The sequence below is a fragment of the Onychostoma macrolepis genome, chromosome 05 (assembly GCF_012432095.1).
Source record: "Onychostoma macrolepis isolate SWU-2019 chromosome 05, ASM1243209v1, whole genome shotgun sequence".
Lineage (NCBI taxonomy): Eukaryota > Metazoa > Chordata > Actinopteri > Cypriniformes > Cyprinidae > Onychostoma > Onychostoma macrolepis.
Window position 1 is genome coordinate 39,990,458 of NC_081159.1, and position 25,890 is coordinate 40,016,347.

General features: G+C 36.9%; 2 protein-coding genes and 1 pseudogene across 2 annotated transcripts; all 3 read right to left on the reverse strand.

The window, feature by feature from the left end:
* Nucleotides 1-479: 479 nt before the first annotated feature.
* Nucleotides 480-4,948, reverse strand: LOC131541077 (UDP-glucuronosyltransferase 2A1-like; annotated as a pseudogene).
* Nucleotides 4,949-4,969: 21 nt separating this feature from the next.
* LOC131541076 (UDP-glucuronosyltransferase 2A1-like) lies at nt 4,970-20,557 on the reverse strand. The gene is made up of 7 exons (XM_058776577.1): nt 19,360-20,557; nt 13,916-14,554; nt 8,527-8,675; nt 8,225-8,356; nt 7,944-8,031; nt 6,062-6,284; nt 4,970-5,914 (listed from the first exon to the last, which is right to left on the reverse strand). Exons 1-7 carry the CDS (start codon nt 20,066-20,068, stop codon nt 5,632-5,634), a joined length of 2,223 nt encoding a protein of 740 aa, XP_058632560.1. The 5' UTR covers nt 20,069-20,557; the 3' UTR covers nt 4,970-5,631.
* On the reverse strand, nt 16,007-18,414 carry LOC131541072 (UDP-glucuronosyltransferase 2B7-like). The gene is given in 6 exon segments (XM_058776572.1): nt 16,007-16,884; nt 16,887-16,933; nt 17,099-17,318; nt 17,532-17,619; nt 17,817-17,948; nt 18,318-18,414. Coding segments are annotated over 6 exon segments (726 nt in total). The 5' UTR covers nt 18,324-18,414; the 3' UTR covers nt 16,007-16,651.
* Nucleotides 20,558-25,890: the final 5,333 nt, after the last annotated feature.

Consider the following 25,890-nt stretch of genomic DNA (forward strand, 5'->3'; position numbering starts at 1 on the left):
AAACACAAAGAGCTGTTCTGCATGTTTGGGCTGAGTTTACACTGTTTTTGACCAGCAGGTGTCACCAGCGTGTGCTGTTTCCAGAGGTTCAAAAAAGCTTCCTTTCTCCCATCACTAGGTAAAACAAGTTCATTCAACATAGCGTTTGATTAGGACACATGTGGAAAAAGTACCAGTCATCATGTAGTGCTCCTGGAAAAGGAGACAATGAGATACGGAAAGAGAGGGATGTGGGCTCCTCATTTATGAATGACAGTATATGAAAATTAAAGTACTGTACTTTTTACAACAACTCAACTTCAACTTCAACAACTACACACTTCTACAATAAAAGACAATGTGTACTCTCAGAAAAAAAGGTATGAAAGCTGTCCCTGAGGCAGTACCTTTTAGGTAGGCCTTTGTAGCTTACACTTTAGGTGCTATACAGTGGGTACGGAAAGTATTCAGACCCCCTTAAATTTTTCACTCTTTGTTATATTGCAGCCATTTGCTAAAATCATTTAAATTCTTTTTTTTTTTTCCTCATTAATGTACACACAGCACCCCATATTGACAAAAAAAAAAACAGAATTGTTGACATTTCTGCAGATTTATTAAAAAAGAAAAACTGAAATATCACATGGTCCTAAGTATTCAGACCCTTTGCTCAGTATTTAGTAGAAGCACCCTTTTGATCTAATACAGCCATGAGTCTTTTTGGGAAAGATGCAACAAGTTTTTCACACCTGGATTTGGGGATCCTCTCTGCAAGGAGTGAAACATTTAAGGGGGTCTGAATACTTTCCGTACCCACTGTATGTACCTTTAAAATACCAATATTGACAATTACAAACATGTCAGAGTTATGAATATTTAAATAGACCTACTCTTAACTCATGTTGTAACAATACAGTGCAATTCAACTGAAGAAGTAAAAAAAAAAAAAAAAAAATACATTTGGAGAAATAGACATTTAAAGAAAATAAAAGATAAAGACAGTTATCACTGTTAACTCAAGTTAGCTTGTGTAAGATGGAGCTCAATTCACCAAACATATAAGTTTAAGACAACAAACATATACATTATTTCAGAAATGGAATATGGTCTTATTTTCACTTTGATGTTTTGCTGTAGAATGTAAAAATTGCACACTCACCCATGTCAAAAATGCAAATTTTGAAGCTATGTTACGTTTTTTTGTTTGTTTGTTTTTTAATAGCAATAGGTAAAGAATGTTTGGGGTGTGTGTGTGTGTGTGCAGTTCACATTGTAGAACAAAACGTCAAAGTGTTTTTAAGTTATGTTTAACACAGACCTTATTTTACTTATAAATTTAAAAACCTCATTATAAAACCCCATAAGAAGATCTTAAGGGAACCCATGGTGAATTTTGCTGAGATTAAAAGTAAATACTTCAAACCAAGTACAATTTAATACATCATACAGAAATATTCCAAAGCAAGGAAAAGGCTTCGTTACTCTTTTTTTTGCTTTTCCTCTTTGATCTAAGACAGCAACGCATTATGAAGAATTTGCACATTTTAAAGAAGACGTAGAGAACTACGGTCAGGACAGTGATGAGAAAAGCGAACACATCCAGACAGTGGTACTGGTACCAGGTAAGATTGTGGGCCTCGACACGCAGGTGTTTAGCGCCTTTATTGCGCATGACGAACTCAATCCAGAACACAGCCTCATCCAAAGGTTTTATTGGTCTGTCATGATGAATCCTGGACAAACGCATAGCATTCTCTTTATACCTGAGGAGATGAAGACAAATACTGTTATGTCTGTGTATGGTGTGTGTAGTGCAATAGAGAACATAGAGCCATCAAGATATCTAGACTTAAATCCAGAGTCCTGTTATGCACCGACACCACTGTAAATCTGATGTGAGTGACTTACAAGGGGTCATTAATGACGGCATTGAGTCCATCCACCAGGTCTTGCGGCTGCGTTGTCTTGATGTTTTCCATAACAACAGCAGCTAGCCTTCATATGAGCCAAATTATCAGGCTGGTCAGCAAACAAGGGGATCCCGACCATTGGAACGCCGTGATATATGGCCTCATATATGCTGTTAGTGCCTCCATGAGTGATGAATGCTTAATTTAATGCTGTTTAATATTTTTAGTACAATCACAAATTATAACACAAACCCAATAAATCATTCTGAGGGATCCACTTATAAGTTCTGGTGTTTCCACCAAGAGTATCTGGCTCATCTCCACCGTATCGCCATAAAACCTGCAAATAAAACAAAACACACACTCAATCACACTCTCAACAGATCAATGTGTAATGACAAAGACATTATCGAGAATCACTGCCGGATTAAATATGGAAATATGGAAAAGCAGTGCTTTTTTGTTCATGATATAAGGATAGAAAACATGTAAGAATAATCACTTTCCTTCTGTGGAATCTGTGCCAGTGCAGAGGCGATCATATTGCTCGTCTCTTTGGGCATTTTGTCTATCATAGACCCCAGAGTGAAGACCACAATCCCATCATCCCCTGAACTCTGTACAAACTCCTGCATGTCCTTCACATAAAAAAGACCTCAACTTACGGTGTGAATACTTACTTAAATGAACTGAATCCATTCAGACTGGTCACTGAGTCATCATCTGACTCACTGAACTGAAGTTATCAGTATTTTCAGTGAAAATAATGAATAAGTAAGTTTTATGAAAATCAAATCTCCTGAATTCTTATTAAAAGCAAATAAGGTAGAATGTTAAAAAGACAGGTGCACCTTGGGTAATGGCTTGGCAGGGGTGCAGTGAAGGCCTCCAACGTATTTGAAGTTGGGCAGGAATGGCCGTGGAAACTCAAAATCCCAGTAGGTTCTGATTAACCAGATATCAGCTTTACCCATCATCTCACAAGAGGAAGTGGGCCGTCCTGGAATGAGAAGTGCTTGACAGCTTTACACAAACGTTATTTTTGCGTAGTATTTTAGACATGCTTAACACACCTTGCACCTGAAGTACATAGGAATCACAGCTACCATATGAGTAAAGTATAGTATCATGACAAAACGGATTGGCTGATGGGACACTTCCTAAACCCGTCATTTGATGACTATCAACATGACTCAGTGGAAATAGGTCCCTTACATTCAGTACGGTGTTTGAGTGAACTTTCCTTTAACTCACCTAAATATTTAGTGTAACAGCTGTCAATTTTTTTCCCAAGCAATAATGGAAAAAGCATCTAAGTAGAAGAACACATTGGTGATTCGCTCTGTAAAGCTCATCTTGTCCGTGAGTTTACTCATGACTCCAGGAACAAATGATGGTGGAGCTGGTATCTGACCACACATCCATTCAACAGCATGAGCATTTTCTATGGCCGAACACAGTGAGCAGAGAAAGAAAGCAGACTGAGGTAGAGGCCAAAGAGAAAGGTAAAGCAAGTTCATAAGCATAGCTTTTGATCTTTATTTTGTTTTTAGAAAAACCTGGAAAAAACATATATCGTATTATCTGAAGTTGTATGCATTGTATTTGTGTAAAAAGCCAAATGTGTACTGAAACATAAACAGACTTCTTGCATGTGTATACAAATAAAACAAATAATACATTAATATGAAATTCAAAGTCCGAGTAGGTTATGATTAACCAGATATAAGCTTAACCAGATATCATCTACTGTAACAAGACATGTTCCACTAATTTAAGCCCTTCACTGGTGACTATCCAAAGACAGCACCCCAGGATTAATATAAATCCTTTTTACACAAATAAATGAGAAAATATAATCAATTATTTTATGCAGATGAGATTACTTTTACATTTATTCATTGCTAATCCATATGAGTATTTTACTGTATGTGGGGTTGAATACATTTTCCCATGGAACAAATTAATTTGTTACAAAAACATCAATTTTTTTCTCTTGTGCAAACAAGTCCTGGCTTACTTTCATTTGAAGTGCATAACAACAATTTACAACAAAATCATTTTCTGGTGTATTTGACTATGCATCAAATGCTGTTGATACAGATTGAAGAAATAGTGCTGTCAGAAAAGAAATATCCGTAATTAAATACCATAAAAAAGTCTTGAGTGAGAAACAGACAGAAATGCAAGTCACAGATTTTTTTAAAACTCCAGTTAGATGTTAACTTGAGAATGGGATTATTGCTGAGCTGATTTTGAGAGCCAGATCATTCCGACCTGGAATATAATGTACAAGAAATATGGACCATTTTGTGGAGCTTTTTTTGTCCTCATTGTAACTTGATAGATAAACTTTCTTTGTATGTGTGAAGAAGATCCTTTAAAATGATCCATTTGTGTTCCATTGAAAAAAACAACAGCAGTAACTGAATTTTCATTTGTGTGTAAACTAACTCTGTATTAGATTCAGAACACTGCTTTAACTCACCAAAATATTCAGTGTAATAGTTGTCCATTCTTTTCCACACCAAAATGGCAAAAGCATCTTGAGAAAGGTAAAACAACATATTGATGATTCGCTCTGTGAAGCTCATCTTGTCTGTGAGTTTAATCATGCCTGCAGGAACAAATGAGGGTGGAGATGGTATCTGACCACACATACGCTCTACAATGTGAGCAATGGAGAACTGGAAAGTGTAAACCAAGGGAACGTTCAGCTCTTCAGCCACAATATCGCTGCATGGGAAGTGCGGCTCTGACAGAACAACATCAAACTTTCCATTCCGCATTTTGTCCATCAACTTTGGCGATTTCAGAATGCCATCACAGTATGACAAACCTATATCCTGATGTTTGGACGCGAGCTCGTATAATTTAATCTGAATCTGCAGTAAATTTAACTGATCGGTCTCATACACTGAGAAATGTACAAGTTCATTAAGGAAGTCTTGCATGTCCTGTGTGGTCATGTACACACTGAAATGCTGGTAGGAGAAGCGATTCGATTCTTTGGTGAAGGGAGAGGGATCCAGAACCAGCACTGTGACATTGTGTCCCATGTATACAGAGTTAAACCAAAAAGGGCCAAAGTGACAAGGTTTTTATAAATCATTAAACTGCTTTGGTAAAAGGTACACAATTATGGTCCAGCCATCCCAATTTCACTAACTTTTCCCCCCTTTTTCTTTAAAATTAAGTATGCTCAATGGCCAGCTACTGTATAGTATCACCTGAATTCTGTAGTTGATTTGCTGATGCTTTCATTGTAGGATATATTTCAGCCATAAGAGAATTCTTTTAAGCATTTTGAAATCTTACCGACTGCAAACGTTTGAGGTAATGTTTATACAGTACTGAGCAAAAGTCTTAGGCATATCAGAAAAATTGTTTAAATACAGTTATTTATCATTTTTCTTTAGTGTACTGGGAGGAAATACCAGTTAGACGTGTCGAAATACGTTGAACTTTTTGCAACAGTTCTCATGTACAGTATTTAGTTTGTCCCAGTTTTTCTGGCTCTTAATGTAAGAGAGATCAGATCTCTGTGACTCCTTGCGCATACAAAAGTATCACTGGATTTTTAAATTTCATTGCGAAATGAATTTCAGAAGCGTAAACTGATATTTCCTACTGGCATTCTAAAGCAAAAGAAATGAATAACATTTGTGAATAATCTAGCGTGCCCAAGATGCACAGTTCTGTATATATGAACTGTGTCAATTTCTGTATCAGTCAAAATCAATCACTCTTTTTTGCTTTTCCTCTTTGATCTAAAACAGCAACGCATTATGAAGAATTTGCACATTTTAAAGAAGACGTAGAGGACTACAGTCAAGATTGTGATGAGAAAAGCGAACACATCCAGACAGTGGTACTGGTACCAGGTAAGATTGTGGGCCTCGACACGCAGGTGTTTAGCACCTTTATTGCGCATGACGAACTCAATCCAGAACACAGTCTCATCCAAAGGCTTTATTGGTCTGTCGTGATGAATCCTGGACAAACGCATAGCATTCTCTTTATACCTGAGGAGATGAAGACAAATACTGTTATATGTCTGTGTATGGTGTGTGTAGTGCAATAGAGAACATAGAGCCATCAAGATATCTAGACTGAAGTCCAGAGTCCTGTTATGCACCGACACCACTGTAAATCTGATGTGAGTGACTTACAAGGGGTCATTAATGACGGCATTGAGTCCATCCACCAGGTCTTGCGGCTGCGTTGTCTTGATGTTTTCCATAACAACAGCAGCACCTTTGGCCTTCATATGAACCAAATTATCAGGCTGATCACCAAATAAAGGGATTCCGACCATTGGAACGCCGTGATATATGGCCTCATATATGCTGTTAGTGCCTCCATGAGTGATGAATGCTCTGGTTTTGGGGTGACCTGAATCAGGAGACAAACAAAGATAAATACACAAATCAAAAGAAAAAGTCGTAAACGCTTAAAATAGAGGTATACAGACAGTGAAATACATACTCAAAAGTATAGCCACAATATATTTTTTTTATTTAAACAGATAATTTAAGCTTTTTTAATAATCATTTTATATATGTTATTTAAAAATTTAAAATATAAATAGGTTTTTAAAGGGGACATCAGATGCCCATTTTCCACAAGTTGGTATGATTCTTTTTTAGGATCTTTATGAAAAGTCTGTACATACTTTGGTTAAAATTTCTCAATGGTAAAAACACCCTTTTTACCTTGTCAAAAACAGCTCTGTTCACAGCGACCTGTTTCAGTGCATGTCCCTTTAAATGCTAATGTGATCTGCTCACCCTGCCCCTCTCTTCCATGGGGTTACAAGCAGTTCTCTAGTCTAGACTGTCAGTGTTGCCAAAGTACGATAATTATCTTATTTGTATGATAATTTTGACCTCTGTTCGATGTACGGTCAATAATGAAAAAAGTCCCATAATGTACGATAATTTAAGAATTTTATGACACTTCAAATAATGGTTGTTTTAATAATTTTTAATTCGATTCGATTAGAGCTTTAATCATGAGTAGCTTCTTCTACTCATTGATCGTGCACATCTCAGAATGCGTTAATTATGTGGGAGGATGCCCTGCTTTTAAGACAACAAGCACTATGTTGTGGTCCATGACGGCATCAAATCTGCACTGCAAAAGGACCCCCTTCCTTAACATCTGGCAACACGTGTTGCCAGATGTTAAGGAAGGGGGTCCAATGACAGCAACTGTCCAATGACAGCAACTCAGAAGTGGAGTTTGGACCTTAATGTAGCCTAGTTATTTATCTATTGTGATAATTTGCAGGTCGTGTCAAAAAGTTATTGGTAGATAAATAGCTATTTTCTGTTCGTTTGATTCTAATTTTCTTCCAAATACGATAATTTTGAGCATCTGGTACAATACTTGGACATTTTCAATCTGGCAACACTGGAGGCTATAAACTTTAGCCGCGGAACTTGCTAACTAGCACATTATTAGGAAAGGCAATTAGCAAAGATTCATAAAAAATTATAATAACTTCTTCATTAGGTGAAGCTTGATCACGAATAATTTGCGCGAACATAGACGCATTTAGGTAGATCGGGGAGCATTCCCTTCAAAAACAAAAGTAATCCACTGCGTGCTCAGCGATGTTGGGAGTAAATGACGACTGCTATGTTCATTATTACATCCAACAACAAAACACCTCAGGAGACATTCACACTTAGGAGACATTCTCGTCTACACCTGCTCCGGCGTCCAAACAATGGTGCACTGTTTACAGCTCACTCAGGGCGGGTCTGAGGTAAAACACCAGTGTCAATCATCAATCATGGGAGCAGCCTGAGACTGTGTGACGTCACTCTACCAAGAATCTGTGAATGGCTTGATCTAGGAAAGTGCTCATGATTTTTGGGGATTTAAAAAAAAAAAAAAGCACTGAGGGGATTTTTTTTTTGTCATTTTAGGGTAGTTGTGTACACACTCTGTCAACACACATTTATGTTCAAACACCATGTAAAAGTGAATTTTGCATCTGATGTCCCCTTTTTAAAGTAGTATCCAATCACAAATTATAAAACAAACCCAATAAGTCATTCTGAGGGATCCATTTATAGATTTTGGTGTTTGCACCAAGAGTATCAGGCTTCTCTCCACCGTATCGCCATAAAACCTGCAACACATTAATACAATCTCTTAACTGATCAGCATATAATGGCAAAGAGATTACAGAGAATCACTACCTCAGTAAATTTGGAGGTTCACACTGAATTGTGACTAAATTACTTTCCCTCATTCCAATCATATAAAGAAGCAGTGCTTATGCAGTCATGATGTATGAAAAGGATGAAACAATGGCCATTTACCTTCTGTGGAATCTGTGCCAGTGCAGAGGCGATCATATTGCTCGTTTCTTTGGGCATTTTGTCTATCATAGACCCCAGAGTGAAGACCACAATCCCATCATCCCCTGAACTCTGTACAAACTCCTCCATGTCCTTCACATAAGAAGACATCATGAACTTATGGTGTGAAAAATGACTACATAATACATTTCTGCAATATTTAAAATATTTGCTGCCACAGGTACAATTCAGAACTGCTTTTTTTCTTATTAACAGCAAAAGAGGTAGAATTAAAAAAAATAAATAAAAAAAGACAGGTGCACCTTGGGTAATGGCTTGGCAGGGGTGCAGTGAAGGCCTCCAACGTATTTGAAGTTGGGCAGGAATGGCCGTGGAAACTCAAAATCCCAGTAGGTTCTGATTAACCAGATATCAGCTTTACCCATCATCTCACAAGAGGAAGTGGGCCGTCCTGGAATGAAAGATGATTTTAAACAACTAAATTGCAGTTTTTATTGCACGCCCCGCAGAGTATTTACATGCACATCAGCAAGGTGTGATGATGGCAAATGTCAGTGTGCACTGGAATCTCTACCTTACTTTCAATCCCTTTTGTCTAAAGTGATAAAATATAACTTAATTCTCACCATATTTCTGGTGTTATCTTTCAAACTAATCTAACTAATTTGATCGTTCGCCTTTAAAAACCGCGAGTGCAGCTTGTTAGCCCGTTAGCTTGTCACTTGCGGTTCCATTTGCATTCTATTCGCGCCTATTATTATTTTATTTTTCCTCGCTCCGTTTTCACGAGCTCATCAAACAACAGTGGTAAGTGGTAAGTTAAGTTGGTATCATTCATCAATCAAGGTGAGTAATGGCTTCTTCTCCTGCTATTGTTGTTTGCACTGTCTGCCACATGTATAGTTTATCTGTCTCTGTCAGCAGCGAGGGATTCACATGTGATAAATGCAGGGAAATAGTTAGGCTGACAGAGAAGGTTTTAGAACTAGAGACACGCATCCAAACTTTAGTTGAGGACAGTAAGAATGTGAGGGCTGTAGATACTGCTTTGGATGCGACTAGCTCAGGAGTCCTGTACATTGTTCGGTTTCGGTTGAGCCCGTGCAGCAGGGCAACTGGGTGACAGTGAGGCGGCATAGTCGCGGGTCAAAACACCACTCTTCCGTTCGATCAGAACATCAAACAGGTTCTCCCCACTCAGTGAAGCACCCACTGAGAAACCTGATGAAAGTGCTCTAGTTATTGGCGATTCTATTGTACGGAACGTGAAAATAGAGACACCAGCCACCATAGTCCATTGTTTACCAGGAGCCAGAGCGCCTGACATCTTGGCAAATTTAAAAGTGCTGACTAATGCTAAATGTAAATTCAGTAAGATTGTTATCCACGTCGGCGCTAATGATGTTCGACTTCGCCAGTCGGAGATCACCAAAAATAATGTTAAAGAGGTGTGTGAACTTGCAAGTACGATGTCAGACACTGTAATATGCTCTGGTCCGCTCCTGCTTACCGTGGTGATGAGATTCATAGCAGACTGTCGTCACTTAATGGCTGGATGTCTAAGTGGTGCCCGCAAAATAACATAGGCTTTATAGACAATTGGAAGAATTTTTGGGGCAGACCTGACCTGTTGAAAAGAGATGGTGTTCATCCCTCCTGGGGTGGTGCCGCTCTTCTCTCTAGAAATATGGCACATAGTCTTAGAGTTTGTACTTGACTAACTGGAGCCCAGGTCAGGAAGCAGACAGACTGGCTAAACCGATCGTCTGCTAGCCGCCTCATGTCACCAAAGGCAGTTAACTCTCAGCACATAGAATCTTTTCATCTAGATATCACGCTATAGAGACTGTGTCTGTTCCCGAACTAGAAAATACAGAAAACATCCAAACCAAAGTAATAGTAACAATTTAATTGATGTTCAACAAATAAAAACCGATATAATACAGATAAACACATGATAAAGCTTGGCTTATTGAATATTAGATCCCTTTCTTCAAAAGCACTTTTTGTAAATGATATGTTCACTGACCATAAACTAGATGTGCTTTGTCTGACAGAAACCTGGCTAAAACAAGATGATTACATTACTTTAAACGAGTCTACACCCCAAGATTACTGTTACAAACATGAACCGCGTCCAAAAGGTAAAGGGGAGGTGTTGCTACAATTTATAGAAATATTTTCAGTATCTCTCAGAGGTCAGGTTTCAAGTATAATTCGTTCAAGTAATGGTGCTTCATATAACGTTATCCAAAGAAACAAGTGTTAATGATAAATCCTGTGATGTTTGTACTGGCTACTGTATACAGGCCACCAGGGCACCATACAGACTTTATTAAAGAATTTTCTGATCTTCTATCGGAGTTAGTGCTGACTGCAGATAAAGTCCTAATCGTTGGTGATTTTAATATCCATGTTGATAATGAAAGAGATTTGTTGGGATCAGCATTTATAGACATTCTAAACTCTATTGGTGTTAAACAACACGTGTCAGGACCTACTCATTGTCGAAATCATACTCTAGATTTAATACTGTCACATGGAATTGATGTCAGTGGCGTTGAAATTTTGCAGCAGAGCGATGATATCTCAGATCATTATCTAGTCTCCTGTATATTCCATATAGCTAAAGCTGTAAAGCCAACTTCTTGTTACAAATATGGTAGAACCATCACTTCTACCACAAAAGACTGCTTTATAAATAATCTTCCTGACTTATCTCAGTTCCTCAGCATATCCAATAGCTCAGAACAACTTGATGATGTAACAGGAACTATGGACTCTCTCTTTTCTAGCACTTTAGATGCGGTTGCTCCTTTACGCTTAAGGAAGATTAAGGATAAGAGTCCAACACCGTGGTATAATGAGCACACCACGCCCTAAAGAGAGCAGCCCGGAAAATGGAGCGCAGCTGGAGGAAAACTAAATTAGAGGTATTTCGTTTAGCTTGGCGGAAAGTACCCTATCCTACAGAAAAGCATTAAAACTGCTAGATCTGATTACTTTTCGTCTCTTCTAGAAGAAAACAAACATAACCCTCGGTATTTATTCAATACAGTAACTAAATTAACGAAAAATCAAGCATCAACAGGTGTTGGCATTTCCCAAGAGCATAGCAGTAATGACTTTATGAACTACTTCACTTCCAAGATCGATACTATCAGAGATAAAATTGTATCCTTGCAGCCGTCAGCTACAGTATCGCATCAGATAGCGCACTATAGATCCCCTGAGGAACAATTTCATTCATTCTCTACTGTGGAGAGGAAGAATTGTATAAACTTGTTAAATCATCTAAACCAACAACATGTATGTTAGACCCGATTCCATCTAAACTACTAAAAGAGCTGCTTCCAGAAGTCATAGATCCTCTTTTGGCTATTATTAATTCATCATTGTCATTAGGATATGTCCCCAAAACCTTCAAATTGGCTGTTATTAAGCCTCTCATTAAAAACCACAACTTGACCCCAAAGATCTAGTTAATTACAGACCGATCTCAAATCTCCTTTTCTGTCAAAGATACTAGAAAAGGTAGTATCCTCACAATTATATTCCTTCCTAGAGAAAATGATATCTGTGAGGAATTCCAGTCAGGATTTAGATCGTATCATAGTACTGAGACTGCTCTCATTAGAGTTACAAATGACCTGCTTCTATCATCTGATCGTGGTTGTATCTCTTTATTAGTTCTACTGGATCTTAGCGCTGCGTTCGACACTATCGACCACAACATTCTTTTGAATAGACTAGAAAACTTTGTTGGCATTAGTGGAAGTGCCTTAGCATGGTTCAAATCGTACTTATCTGACCGCCATCAGTTCGTAGCAGTGAATGAAGAGGTATCATATCGATCACAAGTGCAGTATGGAGTACCTCAAGGCTCAGTACTAGGGCCGTTACTTTTCACGCTTTATATGTTACCCTTGGGAGATATTATCAGGAGACATGGTGTTAGCTTTCACTGTTATGCTGATGATACTCAGCTCTATATTTCTTCGCCCGGTGAAACACACCAAATTGAGAAACTAACGGAATGCATAGTCGATATAAAAACTGGATGACAAATAATTTTTACTGCTAAATTCTGAAAAACAGAGGTGTTAATTATCGGACCTAAAACCCCACATGTAATAACCTAGAACATTATCTAACACTTGACGGCTGCTCTGTCAATTCTTCTTCATCAGTCAGGAACCTAGGTGTGCTGTTCGATAGCAATCTGTCATTTGAAAGCCATGTTTCTAGCATCTGTAAAACTGCATTTTTCATCTCAAAAGCATATCTAAATTGCGACCAATGCTCTCAACGTCAAATGCAGAAATGTTAATTCATGCGTTTATGACCTCAAGGTTAGACTATTGTAATGCTTTATTGGTGGTTGTTCTGCACGCTTGATCAACAAACTACAGTTAGTCCAAAATGCAGCAGCTAGAGTCCTTACTAGAACCAGGAAATATGACCATATTAGCCCGGTTCTGTCAACACTGCACTGGCTCCCTATCAAGCATCGGATAGATTTTAAAATCTTGTTAATTACTTATAAAGCCCTGAATGGTTTAGCTCCTCAGTACTTGAGCGAGCTCTTATCGCATTATAGTCCTCCACGTCCGCTGCGTTCTCAAAACTCTGGCCGTTTGATAATACCTAGAATATCAAAATCGACTGCGGGCGGCAGATCCTATTCCTATTTAGCACCCAAACTCTGGAACAGTCTACCTAACACTGTTCGGGAGGCAGACACACTCTGTCAGTTTAAATCTAGATTAAAGACCCATCTCTTTAGCCTGGCTTACACATAACGCACACGCTTCTATTATTCAAATCCGTTAAAGGATTGTTAGGCTGCATTAATTAGATCAACCGGAACCGGGAACACTCCCCATAACACACGATGTACTCGTTACATCGTCAGTTGAATGGCATCTACGCTAATATTTGTCTGTTTCTTTCCTAGTCTGTTTCTCAGTCCGTATCCGATCAGATGGTGGATCAGCACCAAGAGATGATGTCTACAGCCCTGATCGTCAGCGGAGACCAGGACACCCAGATGACCCCCAGAGATATATCCCTAGATATATCAACCAAAAATAACAAAATAACTAAAATATAATAAAATACCTAACTACATAATACTACTATTGTTAGAAATTGCAACAAAATTAAAATAGAAATATAAACTTTTGAACTGCGGGTTTCGTCTGGTCAGAGGAGAACTGGCCCCGACTGAGCCTGGTTTCTCCCAAGGTTTTTCTCCATTCTGTCACAGAGGGAGTTTTGGTTCCTTGCCGCTGTCGCCTCTGGCTTGCTCAGTTGGGGACACTTAATTTCTAGCGATTATCGCCGATTTGATTGCACAGCTACTATTTAAACTAAACTGAGCTAGACAATGACATCTCTGAATTCAATAATGAAATGCCTTTAACTGAAAATTGAGTGTTTAATCTTATCATTATACATTACTGACACTCTATCCTCCAATTTGATACTGTTAAGTGCTTTGACACAATCTGCATTGTAAAAGCGCTATATAAATAAAGGTGACTTGACTTGACTGATCACACTGATTTTGTGTAGCAACAGAACCTGCTGTTCCAGGCCAACAAATTACTATCCCATTGGTTTAAAACTATATGAGGTGACAGAATTAATTTGTCGATGAACTCTCTCCAAAACCTTCCTTTAACTCACCTAAATATTCAGTGTAATAGTTGTCAAATTTTTTCCATGCAATAATGCAAAAAGGATCTTGAGACAGGTAGAAGAGCATATTGATGATTCGCTCTGTGAAGCTCATCTTGTCCGTGAGTTTACTCATGGCTCCGGGAACAAATGAAGGTGGAGCTGGTATCTGACCACACATCCGCTCTGCAGTATGAGCGATGGAGAATCGAAAAGTATAAACCAAGGGAACGTTCAGCTCTTCAGCCACAATATCGCTGCATGGGTACATAGGATCTGACAGAACAACATCAAACTTTCCATTCCGCAATTTATCCATCAACTCTGGTGATTTGAGAATGCCATCACAGTATGACAAACCTATATCCTGATGTTTGGAAGCAAGCTTGTAGAATTTAATCTGAATCTGCAGTAAATTTAACTGATCGGTCTCATACACTGAGAAATGAAGAAATTCGTCAAGGAAGTCTTGCATGTCCTGTGCAGTCGTGGACACATTGAAGGGCTGGTAGGAGAAGCGATCCGATTCTTTGGCTTTCATGAAGAGAGCGCCATCCGGCACCAGCACTGTGACACTGTGTCCCCTGTCGATCAATGTATCCAACACGATCCTCATATTGAGCCAGTGACTGCCCTCAGTATACCAAACTAAAACATTCCCACATTCTGCAGGACCGAACACAGTGAGCAGAGAAAGAAAACAGACTACGAGTCTCATGGTTGCCAGATAGACTGTGAAATCACCTGTGTCCAGCCTCAACATGTACTGCCTGGTATAATTATTAACCCAGTATATAGATTTTAACTAGTCATGGCACTCATAAATCAATAGAGTATTAAAGGTAGAGGCCAAAGAAAAAGCTTAAGCAGGTTCATACACATAGGTTTTAATATTTGTTAGAAAAAACACCTTTTATCACATTATCTGAAGTCGTATGCTTCATATTTATACATTTGCCCCACCCTATGTCTCTCACTCACAAAGACACAGAAAACTTTCTGCATGTTCATCATTTTACACAACAATGATATGCCCGAGGGCCAGTGAAGTTTATCTACCATTTTCTTCTTATATGACATCACCCATCCACCCAGTTTGAATGGAAAGAAAGCAAATGTGACAAGTCCACTTATTGTAAGTGACTTGGGCTTCTAGATTTGGGGAGCCTTGGAATGCTGTTTTTGGGCTTATTTCCTGAATACAGCTGTGTATTTGGGCCTATTAGTGGTTGGTGACTATGCTAAATGTATGACCATTTTGAGTTGTTTTTATCAGCTGTTTGGACTTTCATTCTGACGGCACCCATTCACTGCAGAGTATCCACTGGTGAAAAAGTGATGTAATGCTAAATTTCTCCAAATCTGTTCAAATGAAGAAACAAGATCATCTAGGTCTTGGATGGTCCCCATCCTGACTTTATTCATAAGGACAGACTGTTTGCACTCAATGATATATAAAATATTTTTAGACATCATTTTACAAAAAACCCTTTTTCTGCTTTGCATCTGGGCATCACATTTATATTTGTTGCTTTCAAAGACACTGTATTCCAAAGTGAATATGAAAATGACATGAGTGCAAGTATATCTAATCCAGGGGAGAAAACAGTACAAATAGTTTAAAATTGGTAGAACTGTTTTTTCATTTACAAGAATCCATCAAGTGTTTTGCACTAAGGGCCCATGCTGTAACAGAAACGCCACTGATCTGAGCTGATATAAACTTCTATTTATGACTCATTGTCATAATTTAACATAAGCCCTGTAAAGTTACAAATGCTAAATAAGATAACCGGGGTTATGTTTACCCAGGCTTTAGAATGGACCTGGGTTATAAACAGACTTTATATCTGTATTCAAATAGTGCATAAATATCCAAGTCGCAGCTGGTTCTGACTTTCCTGAGCTGTGATTCCAAAGACAGCAGACCAGTTCAAATATAAGTCCATTTTACACAAAGAATAGTTTAAAATATATATATATATATTTTTTTTTTTTTTTTTTTTTTGCAGATAGGAAGTTACTTTTACACTTATTCATTTATAATCCACATGGCTATTTCACAGTGTGTGGGGTTGGTAGAAAAATGTTCCCATGGAATACAAATGAATTTTTTATTACATTTTTCTCAGTGCAAACAAGTCCTAGTTTACTTTCATAGTAAGTGCCAAAGCACAATTCACAAAAAAAAATTTTCTGGTGTATTTAATATTATGCAACAAATACAGATCGAATAAACAATGCTGTCAAAAATGAAATTTCTGTACTTAAATACTCATCCTCATGTCACTCCAAACCTATATAGTGATTGTGTATTTCAAGAGAAAAAGAAATCCACCACCAAAGAATTACACACTATATTCTAAGTCTTCTAAAAATCATACCAAAGCTTTGTGTGAGAAACAAGCAGAATTTAGTCATCAAATTAGTCAGTCATGGAATATCTTGAACTTGTTGCAGCAGCTCTTATGAATTTAGTCTGACGTAGTTTTTCTGTCTCTTAATGTAATCCCAGGCAGACTTGATCATGGTGAGATCAGATCTCTGTGGGGACTGTCTGTTGTCAGACTCCTTGTGCATCTAAAAATCTTGCTGGATTATTTCAATTCACTGCAAATCGAATGTTCGAACTGGCACACTAAAGCAAAAGATAGAAATAATATTTGTGAAGAATCTAGCATGCACAAGATGTACAGCACTGTCTATATGAATGGTATCAATCTTTGTATCATTCAAAAAAATCAATCACTCTTTTTTGCTTTTCCTCTTTGATCTAAGACAGCAACGCATTATGAAGAATTTGCACATTTTAAAGAAGACGTAGAGAACTACGGTCAGGACAGTGATGAGAAAAGCGAACACATCCAGACAGTGGTACTGGTACCAGGTAAGATTGTGGGCCTCGACACGCAGGTGTTTAGCACCTTTATTGCGCATGACGAACTCAATCCAGAACACAGCCTCATCCAAAGGTTTATTGGTCTGTCGTGATGAATCCTGGACAAACGCATAGCATTCTCTTTATACCTGAGGAGATGAAGACAAATACTGTTATATGTCTGTGTATACTTTGCAGTTCACCGATCTATTGTGTTTGCATTGAATATTAATGAGAAAGACAGCACAGAGCCTACAGAGCCAAAATATCTACACTAAAGTCTTGTCATAGTTGTACAATGAAAGTCAGCTCACGAGGGATCATTAATGACGGCATTAAGTCCATCCACCAGGTCTTGAATCTGCATACTGTTGAAGTGCATGATAACAGCAGCACCTTTGGCCTTCATATGAACCAAATTATCAGGCTGGTCACCAAACAAGGGGATCCCGACCATTGGAACGCCGTGATATATGGCCTCATATATGCCATTAGTGCCTCCATGAGTGATGAATGCTCTGGTTTTAGGGTGACCTGAATCAGGAAAGAAAACATGGATAGAGAAGATTATGTTGTTTGGCAAAAGGTAACCAGTAGGGGGCTATATAGTTTCATTCAAATGCCTGTGCTATTAAACTAATTTTAGTATTATTCAGTTAGCTAGCTATAAATGTCAATTACCTAGCTCTTGAAAAACTTATTTTTTTCCTTAGAAATAAATACACAATCACAAATTATAATACAAACCCAATAAATCATTCTGAGGGATCCACTTATAGATTCTGGTGTTTTCACTAAGAGTATCGGGCTTCTCTCCATCATATCGCCATAAGACCTGCAAGCAAAACAAAACACATTTACACAACCACATTAACAACTGATAAGAGTATAGTAAAAGAAGAGATTAAAGAGAATCACTAGCTGACCTATGAGGACTGAAAGCTTCTACTTTTTCCTCTTCCATTGAAATTATCAAGAAGCAGGGTTGATAAAATATGGAAAGAATAGAAGAATGTGAGAATGGTAAATAACCTTCTGTGGAATCTGTGCCAGTGCGGAAGCAATCGTATTGCTCCTGTCTTTGGTCATGTTGTTTACCAAAGACCCCAGAGTGAAGACCACAATCCCATCATCCCCTGAGCTCTGCACAAACTCCTCCATGTCCTACTAAGAAAAAAAAGAAAAAAAAAAGGTGGTCAATAGCTTCTCATTTTGTTGGAATGATTTAAATACCAAGTTCTACCTATAGGCTAGTATTGTGTATGAATGCTCAAAAATAAAATGAACATTTATGCATTTACTATAATCTAGAGGAAAAAAAGCTTATCAGTTATTAGATATCTATCAGTTATTGAATGTTATCATTCCCACCATACTCAACTTTAATAACCCTAAGTCTTTATTGTCTCTGAGAGCAAAGGTACAGTTTGTTATTTTTCATGGCGTGAAAGGTGAACTTTTCATTGAATCATCCTCCTCAAGTTTAAAGGCATAGTGCAAACAAAAATGCATATATGCTGAAAATGCACTCACCCTCATTCCATCCAAAATGAGTTTGTTTCTTCATCAGAACAGATTTGGAGAAATGTAGCATTATAAAAAATAAAAAAATTAAAGAAAGTTGTCTCATCTGAATTAAGGAGAGAAATATGCACAGATCAAGCACCGTTTACAAGCGAAAACAGATTTTGATGTGAGAGGACAACGTTAGAGGAAGCGTTATTATAGATTATGGACCTGTATTTTAGCTGGAAGTGCATCACGAGATGTTAACTGATTGAGTGGTGTGGATTACTTGTGATGTTTTTTCAGATGTTTGGACTCTCATTCTGACGGCACCCATTCACTGCAGAGGATCCATTAGTGAGTAAATGATGTAATGCTACATTTCTCCAAATCTGTTCAGATGAAGAAACATATTCATCTACAATTTGAATGGCCTGAGGGTGAGTACATGTTCAGCAAATTTTCATTTTTTGTGTGAACTATTCCTTTAATTTTAATTGGCTTCCTAACTGTGACATTGCAATACAAGACAGACATATCAGAGGGAATCATTAAGATAATTGTCTCATTCCCTACTGTTAGCAAGCTGTTTTGACCTGGTAAGTGGGCACCCAGCTTCCGCCAATGTTAATAAATAGATTGGCTGACTGTAAAATGATTACTAGATATTTGGAAATTATTTTTGGGATTAAGTATGTTATGACTACCTGTCAGGTTCACTACTGCTTTTGGGCTTTTTCTGGTTTAATGATTCAAAGCATGTGTCTCATGAATTTCATATCTTGTGCTGGTTTGCTTCACAGAAAAAGGGGAAGACTACTAAAAAGACAGGTGCACCTTGGGTAATGGCTTGGCAGGGGTGCAGTGAAGGCCTCCAACGTATTTGAAGTTGGGCAGGAATGGCCGTGGAAACTCAAAATCCCAGTAGGTTCTGATTAACCAGATATCAGCTTTAGCCGTCATCTCACAAAAGGAAGTGGGCCGTCCTGGAATGAAAGATGGTTTTAAACAACTAAATTGCAGTTTTTAGGTGTAAATCACCCACGCCCCCGCAGAGTATTTAACTCACCAAAATATTCAGTGTAATACTTGTCGACTTTTTTCCACAGACTAATGGCCAAAGCATCTTGAGACAGGTAGAAGAGCATATTTTTGATTCGCTCTGTGAAGCTCATCTTGTCTGTGAGTTTACTCATTGTTCCAGGAACAAATGATGGTGGAGCTGGTATCTGACCACACATCCGCTCTAAAGTGTTAGCGATAGAGAACCGCAACGTGTAAACTATGGGAATGTTCAGCTTTTCAGCTAATGCCTCGCTGCATGGATAGATCGGATCTGACAGCATGACGTTAAACTTCCCATGCTGCAATTTGTCCATCAATTCCCGAGACTTCAGAGTACCATCACAGTATGCAAAACACAAATCTAGATCTTTGGAGAAAAGCTGGTAGAATTTGATATAAATTTGCAGTAAGTTTAACTGTTCCATTTCATACAACGAGAAATGTAAAAAATCCTCAAAGGAGTCTTCTATGTCCTGTGCAGATATAGACACATTGAAGGGCTGGTAGGAGAAGCGATCCGATTCTTTGGCATGCATGAAGAGAGAGGCATCCGGCACCAGCACTGTGACATTGTGTCCCCTGTCGATCAATGTCTCCAACACGATCTTCAGATTGATCCAGTGACTGCCCTCGGTGAACCAAACTAAGACATTCCCACATTTTCCAGGACCAAACGCAGTGAGCAGAGAAAGAAAACAGACTACGAGTCTCATGGTTGCCAGCGATAGAGGAGTGAGTGATCACTCAGTGTCCCACAATCATAGACTGCAAAACTCTGTATAATTATTAACACACAAGAGCAAAGTCATGGTTGAGATCAATCAATAAAATGTTCAGGTAAAAGCTATCTATTGATTTATCTTAAAATATTTTGTTGTAAGATTATTTTCTGAATGTGTTATTGACATGAAATCTCAAGCAGTGCAAGATCATTAATATACATACAAGTTTACAAGTCATATTGGTAGAATACATGGAATGTACTTATTTCTGACAGTGTTAGCGAACACCTGCTTCTAACATAGTGTTTAATGAGTTAATAATTGTCAACAATACAACGTACGTTCACATTTTTTCACTTCCTGGCGCTGCGTGATTGATTTTCACAACTTTCTAAGACTAGCGTTTCCTTCCTGCCAATAAAACAAGTCCCTTGTCGCTCTTCTCTGGACATTACGAACTAAACTTGTCCCTTTTATGACCATAAACAGCGACTGACCCAAACAAGGGGCGCGCCCTTCCTACAACGTTTTTCAAAATAAAAGCAGTTCCCCAGTAATGATTTGTGTTGTGATGGACAACCAACTACAACATAATTATGCTGTTGTCTTATAAAATATCATTCTGATATCATTCTTTATACTATGTTTTTAATATTTTTATATTACTTTTTGTTTTTCTCTTTTATTTATATTCTTTATAATATATATATATATATATATATATATATATATATATATTAATCTTATATATGAATCATTAATATATTTTAAATGATTAAAAAAATCTATCTATCTATATGTTTGACAACAGCTAGATCTATCAATAACAAACTGATACAAACAAACACATAGGCACCTTGTTGCTAGGAGACGCTTGACAAACGAAAAAGTTCTAAAATACTAAAAAGCGATTTTCTGCAAAACCCGTCAACCAACGGCCCAAAATCTGCTTACTAGCTCTAACTTTGGCCAACTACACTGAGGGGGTAATTATTACCCCCGAAGTAATTATTACTTCGAAATAATTACATTCAGAAAAACGTCTAGTAACGTCTAGTAATTTTCACAAAAAAAAAAAAAATTATTATTATTTTTTAAAGTAACACATTGAATTAAACAAAATTTGAGGCAAAAAAGACTGAAATAGTATTTTCTTGTAAAAGGTACTCCGATAAGTACTTCAAAAAATGTTGACTCTTTCAGATTGAAAGTGTAGCCTATATTCCAGGCTTAATGCATTGTACTGCACTCCTAAAAATAAAGATTCTTTAATGGATCGTTCCATTAAGAACCTTTAATATCCAAACTTTTCATTGCTAGAGCTGGGTAATTACTTAAAAATTGTAGCCCATTACTGATTACATCATGTAAACTTTTAGGTTTCTAGGTTACTTGTTTTAGGTAATGTATTCTGACTACTTTTAGATGACTTTTTTATCTAACTTGTCTTAAACTTACAATTAAACATACCTATTGATATAAAGAGAGCAAAGAAAAAAATATTCTTTTTTTTATATATCAACATCATAAAATGCATTGATAATTACATTAAAGCAGGGTTTCCCAAAATTAATGTAAGAGTGGATTTGGGAGTTAATAAAAACCTAATAATTACTTAAATCAAAAAAATGTAAAAACACTTGAACTCAAAAAATTGAAATATTTCATTTGCTTACACGTCAACATGACCAGTAAGTGACATTTAACTGCAAATGTGTTGTGTTATATTATACTGAAATATTAACTTCCTCAGAGATTTTTCAAGTAAGTATCTCTTGTCAAAGGGGTTTGGCTGACAAAAACATTTCGGAATCCCTGCATTACGTGAACAAACATTAACAAAAATGAAAATAACAATGACATTACATGTCCGAAGTCTTCCAGGTTTGAAAAATTTTATCCAGACTTCCAGAATCAGTACTGAATGATACTGGATATGATGAGAACATACTGTCTCACTGTTGTACATCACCAGTGTTTAGTAACTTGCATAATTCTTTGTTTCATACATGGTCTAATTGCTCATCCAAATTCAGAAGCATGGTTTGCAAATTTATTTACATGACATTTACATGACCATATTGTGAATATAGTCAAAACTAAACAGTGACACACTGTAGGATTTTTAGAGAAGAAAATGTAAAAGAGAAAATAGAAATTATTTATTTCCATTGTGTGACTAATATGTAATCCATAAAAATTAAACTGTAATCTGATTATGAGCATTATAAAATGTAATATACTCTAATTACAAGTACTTGATTTTTGGAATCTGATTACATAATCCAGCTTACATGTAATCAGTTACTCTATTCATTACACAAAAGATTCTTCACAGTGGAAAAAATTTCTTGAGATTATTCAAATGTTCTTAACGCTAAGAAAATTCTAAAAGTTCTTCTTCTAAAAAAAAAAAAAAGAACACTTTTGGAACCTTAATTTTTAATGTATGTGATAGGAGAACGGTCTTCATCAAATCTAAAAAAAATGACACTATACCAAACATTAATATCCATCAAATTTTGTTCTTATAAAAACAAAATGTTTCAGATGATCCCACTTTTCCCTAATCCAAAATGTTCTAACTCCTCTTCCTCTGTAAAGTTACAGCATGTTGCTTTTTGAAGTATACATTTGCCTAATCTGATTACAGATCATTGGATTGTCAGTGTGCCATAAAAAAGCGCTCTAGAGGAGAGAGTCGCTGTCCGGCCAACAATGGGCGTCCCTCCAGCCAGCGATGCACCTGCCTGCACTCCAAGCAGCTCTCCTGTCTCGCACAGATAACACTTTCTACCCTCTCCTCCATGCTTCCTTTATTTTTAGGAGGGGGGCAAATATAAGGATTTATGACCCCTCCAGCCCCCACTTTTGGAGACGGGGTCTCAGACAGAGTGGGAAAAATTTAGCATGCAGCATGTGAATTGGTTTAGACGTATAAAGAGATCAGGGCTAATCGGTTGGCACCAGAGACACTTCTGCATTCAGCCTCTTTCGGGGAGGGCAACGGAGCGCGGGAGTGAATGCATGTGAGAGAGGGAGGGAGCCAGAAGCCCATGATCTGCTCCATTGTGATAACAGATTTAGGCAGAGTGTGGGGTTCCGATAAGGAAAAGCACACTCAATAGAAGATTAGCCGCATACTTGGAGTAGAACAGTGAAGGAGAGGAGGACACTTGGAAAGAAGAGGAGATGTGTTAGTCATGCTGAAATGGATTCTGTTTATTATTTATTATTAATTGTTACTCTCTTTTCATCACATTAACATTTGCTTTAAATATCAGTCGCTGTGTTACAGAGCTTCAGTCTAATCTTAGCCGATTTATCAATTTAGAGCATGGAACAGCACAATATTTAGAAATGGATACTCTGTCAAGACAAATTTATTCACAAAAGTCTCAAAGCAGATTTACAGAAAATCATGATGTCAAATGTCGCATTTAGTATATTAGAGCTGGGCGATAATATAGTTTACATCTTGCGACGATACAAGCAATCAAGAAGTTGAGATTATTTTGTCCTACATGAGTATATTGTATGTATGCCAATAAAGTTCATTTTCATAAATCCAACTGTATATAGAGAGCTTGGTAATTGTATAGTTTATTTTTGGAATGATAACAGCAATCGAACAATTGAAATTTGAAATATATTATGCTATATATTGCTCTAAGTGAGTGAACAATGTATTTATGCGGATAAAGTTTTATATATTTTTATATATCAAACTTTATATAAAGAGCTGGGTGGCGATATAGTGACATTTGCAATGAAATGAAAAAGAAAAAATAAATATCAAGAAGGTGAGATTTGCAATATAGTAAAATATATTGTATGTATGTGGATAAAGTTGGACATTTTTTATATCCCCGACTCTATATATAGAGCTTGCCGATGATTACATTTTGTGAAAATAGCAGCAATCAAGAAGTTGAAATTTGCTATATAATAATAATAATAGTAATAATAATAAAATAAAACACTTGTTTGTTACATAGTATATGTCAAGCAGTTAAAATTTTCAATATTGCTCTAAGTGAGTATATTGCATGTATGTGGATAAATTTGGACATTTTTCATAAAGTGCTGGGTGATAAAAACATTTTGTGGTGAAATTAAAAAAATCAAGCTGTTATATATCAAGTAAGTATATTGTATGTATGCAGATACAGTTAGATGTTCACATATCCACCTATACTGTATATATAGAGCTTGCCAATAATATAGTCTAGATTTTGTAACGATAAATCAAGCAGTTGAAATATAGTATACTGTATGCATGAAGATAAAGTTGGATATTTTTATATAGAGCTGGGTGACAATATAGTTACATTTTGCAACACAATGAAAAAAAATCAGGTAGTTGAGATTTGCTATATAGTATATACCGCTTATCATGAGTGTACTGTTGGAGGTAATATACAACCCACTAGAACTGTGCGATAATACAGTTTACAGTATATATTATTATTTACGCAAATATTGTTATTAGATAGTTGTTTGAAGATTATTTAAACCAGAAGGCTCTAAATAAACATTAGCAACCATTCACACACTTGCCAGATGAGCTTTGCTTTTCCGTGTTTGGTTTTAGGATCACAAAGTTGCTTTTTTTTGTGTTTGCGGTTGTGATTGTGTGTTGTGTTAAATGGTGATTAGCACAGAGGGTCAGTCAGCTGCTGATTTCAAATGGCTAAAGTGGTATGAACAGCTGCCCAGAAACTCACTCTTCCTCTGCGATCAGATGATACTAACACAGCTAAATGGGATTTAACTAAGTATTTTTACACTTTAGGTCAAATATGACCCTGGACCACAAAACCAGTCTTAAGTGTCAATTTTTGAAACTGAGAATTATACATCATCTGAAATCTGAATAAATAAGCTTTCCATTGATGTATGGTTTGTTCGGATCAGACAATATTTGGCCGAGATACAACTATTTGAAAATCAGGAATCTGAGGGTGCAAAGAAAATCAAAATATTGAGAGAATCGCCTTTAAAATTGTCCAAATGAATTCTTAGCAATGCACATTACTAATTAAAAACGACGTTTTGATATATTTACAGTAGTAAATTTACAAAATATCTTCATGGAATATGATCTTTACTTAATATACTAATGATTTTTGGCATAAAAGAAAAATCTATAATTTTGACCCATACAGTGTATTTTTGGCTATTGCTACAAATATACCCCTGCGACTTAAGACTGGTTTTGTGGTCCAGGGTCACAAATGTGGTCTAAAGACTAGAGTAATCTGAACAGAAATGATGGATATGCTTATTTGCTGTGTTTACATGCATTTATCCTAAATCATCTCATAATAGGTTGAATGTCAAAGTAATGGCCAGGTCATATTTCAGCCCAAAATGAAAAAAGAAATTAAAATTTGCATGGGGAAAATCTAGCCTGTTTTTCTTTTTCTTTGTTAGTACACTTAAAATTACATTCAAAACAACATATTCCAGTTAAAATCAAGTGCTTAATTGACATTAAAAATAGTTACAATACAATACAAAATAAAAGGTCTCAAAATTAGGCTTTATTTTCACCATGCAAAAAAAATCATTCCTTATTTTTGTTCTGTTGGTTTTGGGTGAAATATCGTCACTTAATTTCATATATATATATACATGTGTGTGTGTGTGTTAATTAAAACCTAAAAAAAAAGACTGGTATTAAAATTGAATAGATAAATTTTCTGTACTGATGTTTGAATGTAGCACAAATGCACACACTCCCACTTTTGTGCACCTGATTGGTCACTGACGAGTGTGGATTTTGACTCCAAGATGACCTCAGACCAAAA